General features: G+C 41.0%; 1 protein-coding gene across 1 annotated transcript in view; it reads left to right on the plus strand.

Annotated features, from left to right (window-relative positions):
• Nucleotides 1-606: 606 nt before the first annotated feature.
• Nucleotides 607-1,579, plus strand: part of PDGFRL (platelet derived growth factor receptor like) — a gene marked incomplete at its 5' end in the record, with an annotated part of 22,227 nt that continues 21,254 nt past the window's right edge. The window contains one exon of the mRNA XM_025207325.1: nucleotides 607-962. Within this exon, the coding sequence (XP_025063110.1) occupies nucleotides 607-962 (356 nt within the window). The remainder of the gene's footprint in view (nucleotides 963-1,579) is intronic.

The following is a 1,579-nucleotide window of genomic DNA, read 5'->3' on the forward strand; positions in this document are numbered from 1 at the left end:
CTGAACATTTTTATAATGACTTCAGTTAGGAGAAACAATAAATGTCATAAATAGAACTAAACTACTGTATTCAATACATGTTTTAAAAAGTCAAACAAAACCCACATACAAGCAGCAATGATGTATAAATTTCCTGTTGTTTGTTAATCAGTCTCCCTTCTGTCACAGTATATCTACAAAACTATACAGATGTGCAGGAGAAAATGGCCAGGTATTATAAATTGTAAGGTTATAGTCACAGTGTGAATTGCAAGGGCATAAAACAGATGCAACTAAAAGTTGTGGTTTAGATTATTTTTATTTGCAATAAAGGGGCTGTTCATTTTCCATTTCTACACTGAATTCTGATGTTTTGCATCCATTAGTCTTTTATATTGATAGAGCTTATATTGAGTCTGTATTTTTTAGTGGGAGGGAGGTTACATTAAACAGTTTAATGAATTCAGTGTTACGAACATTTATCATCCTACCTAAGTTTTTGTAGCTTCCTGATCTGAAGACAGTTCAAGATGAGCCTTCCAGGAGGGAAGACTAATTTACATTAAGACTGTGCTTCTTTCAGATACTCGTGGAGAAGAAACCTTTATAGGTAAGCATGTATAATATGTAAGCTTTTCTTTGTTGAAAGTCATCACTAATACACCTTTTTCTCTTCACATTTTACTAGTTGGTGGAGAGTCTGCAAAGGGTAAGCGCCCAAAGGAACCAGGGGAGAACAAAATTAAACCTGTCAACAAAAAAGTGAAGCCCAAAATCCCCAAATTAAAGGAGAAAGAATCCACTGACTCATCTTCAAAGTCCCAATCCATAATGACACAAGTAATGGATAAAGGGCGCTTCCAAAAGCCAGCTGCTACTTTGAGTCTGTCTGCAGGACAAAATATAGAGCTGCGATGTAAAGGGAACAATATTAGATGGAGTTATCCTTCCTACTTAGACACCTTCAAAGACTCCAGGCTGAAGTAAGTTATCTTTCACTTGAAATCTCTTTAGAATTTGCCTCCCTTTTGCGATTTCCATATCCAGAGCTGCTGCTAAGAACAGAAAGAGTAGGGTCAGAGGTTAGAATTAAGATGCATTGACAGAGTTGCATGAAGAAGCATCGCACATTTTGCCCTAGTTGAGGGATGGGCAATTATTTCAGCTGGAGGGCCACTTAACAAGTTTTGGCAAGCTGTCGAGGGCTGCAAGGGTAGCCCCACCCCCTGACATGTGCCCCGCCCCCTGGTCACTGTCTCGGATGGCCAGAGCTGACTCGAGGTGATCTAATAATTGCTCGTTCGTTGGGCGGGCTGGTGAATAGAGAGGCCGAGAAAGTTTTATGGTTGTAAAACTTTACTTACGTCGCTGGTGGTTGCGATGAAAACGGTCCGGTCGTCTGAACAACTATGTCAGTTGTTCCAGCTGATAAGGCTCAGGCTAGCTCATCCGTCTACAAATCAAGCCGGCGGGAACAGGGTATGTCTGGGATTGCGCTCGGTGATGGGGAGAAGAATCGATAGGTGATTAGTCTATCGATCAGCTCAGCCGCAAGTCAGATCTCTTTTTGATGCACTCTGCAGCGTGCTCAAAGTTCTCC

The sequence above is a fragment of the Alligator sinensis genome, unplaced genomic scaffold (genome assembly GCF_000455745.1).
Source record: "Alligator sinensis unplaced genomic scaffold, ASM45574v1 scaffold528_1, whole genome shotgun sequence".
Lineage (NCBI taxonomy): Eukaryota > Metazoa > Chordata > Crocodylia > Alligatoridae > Alligator > Alligator sinensis.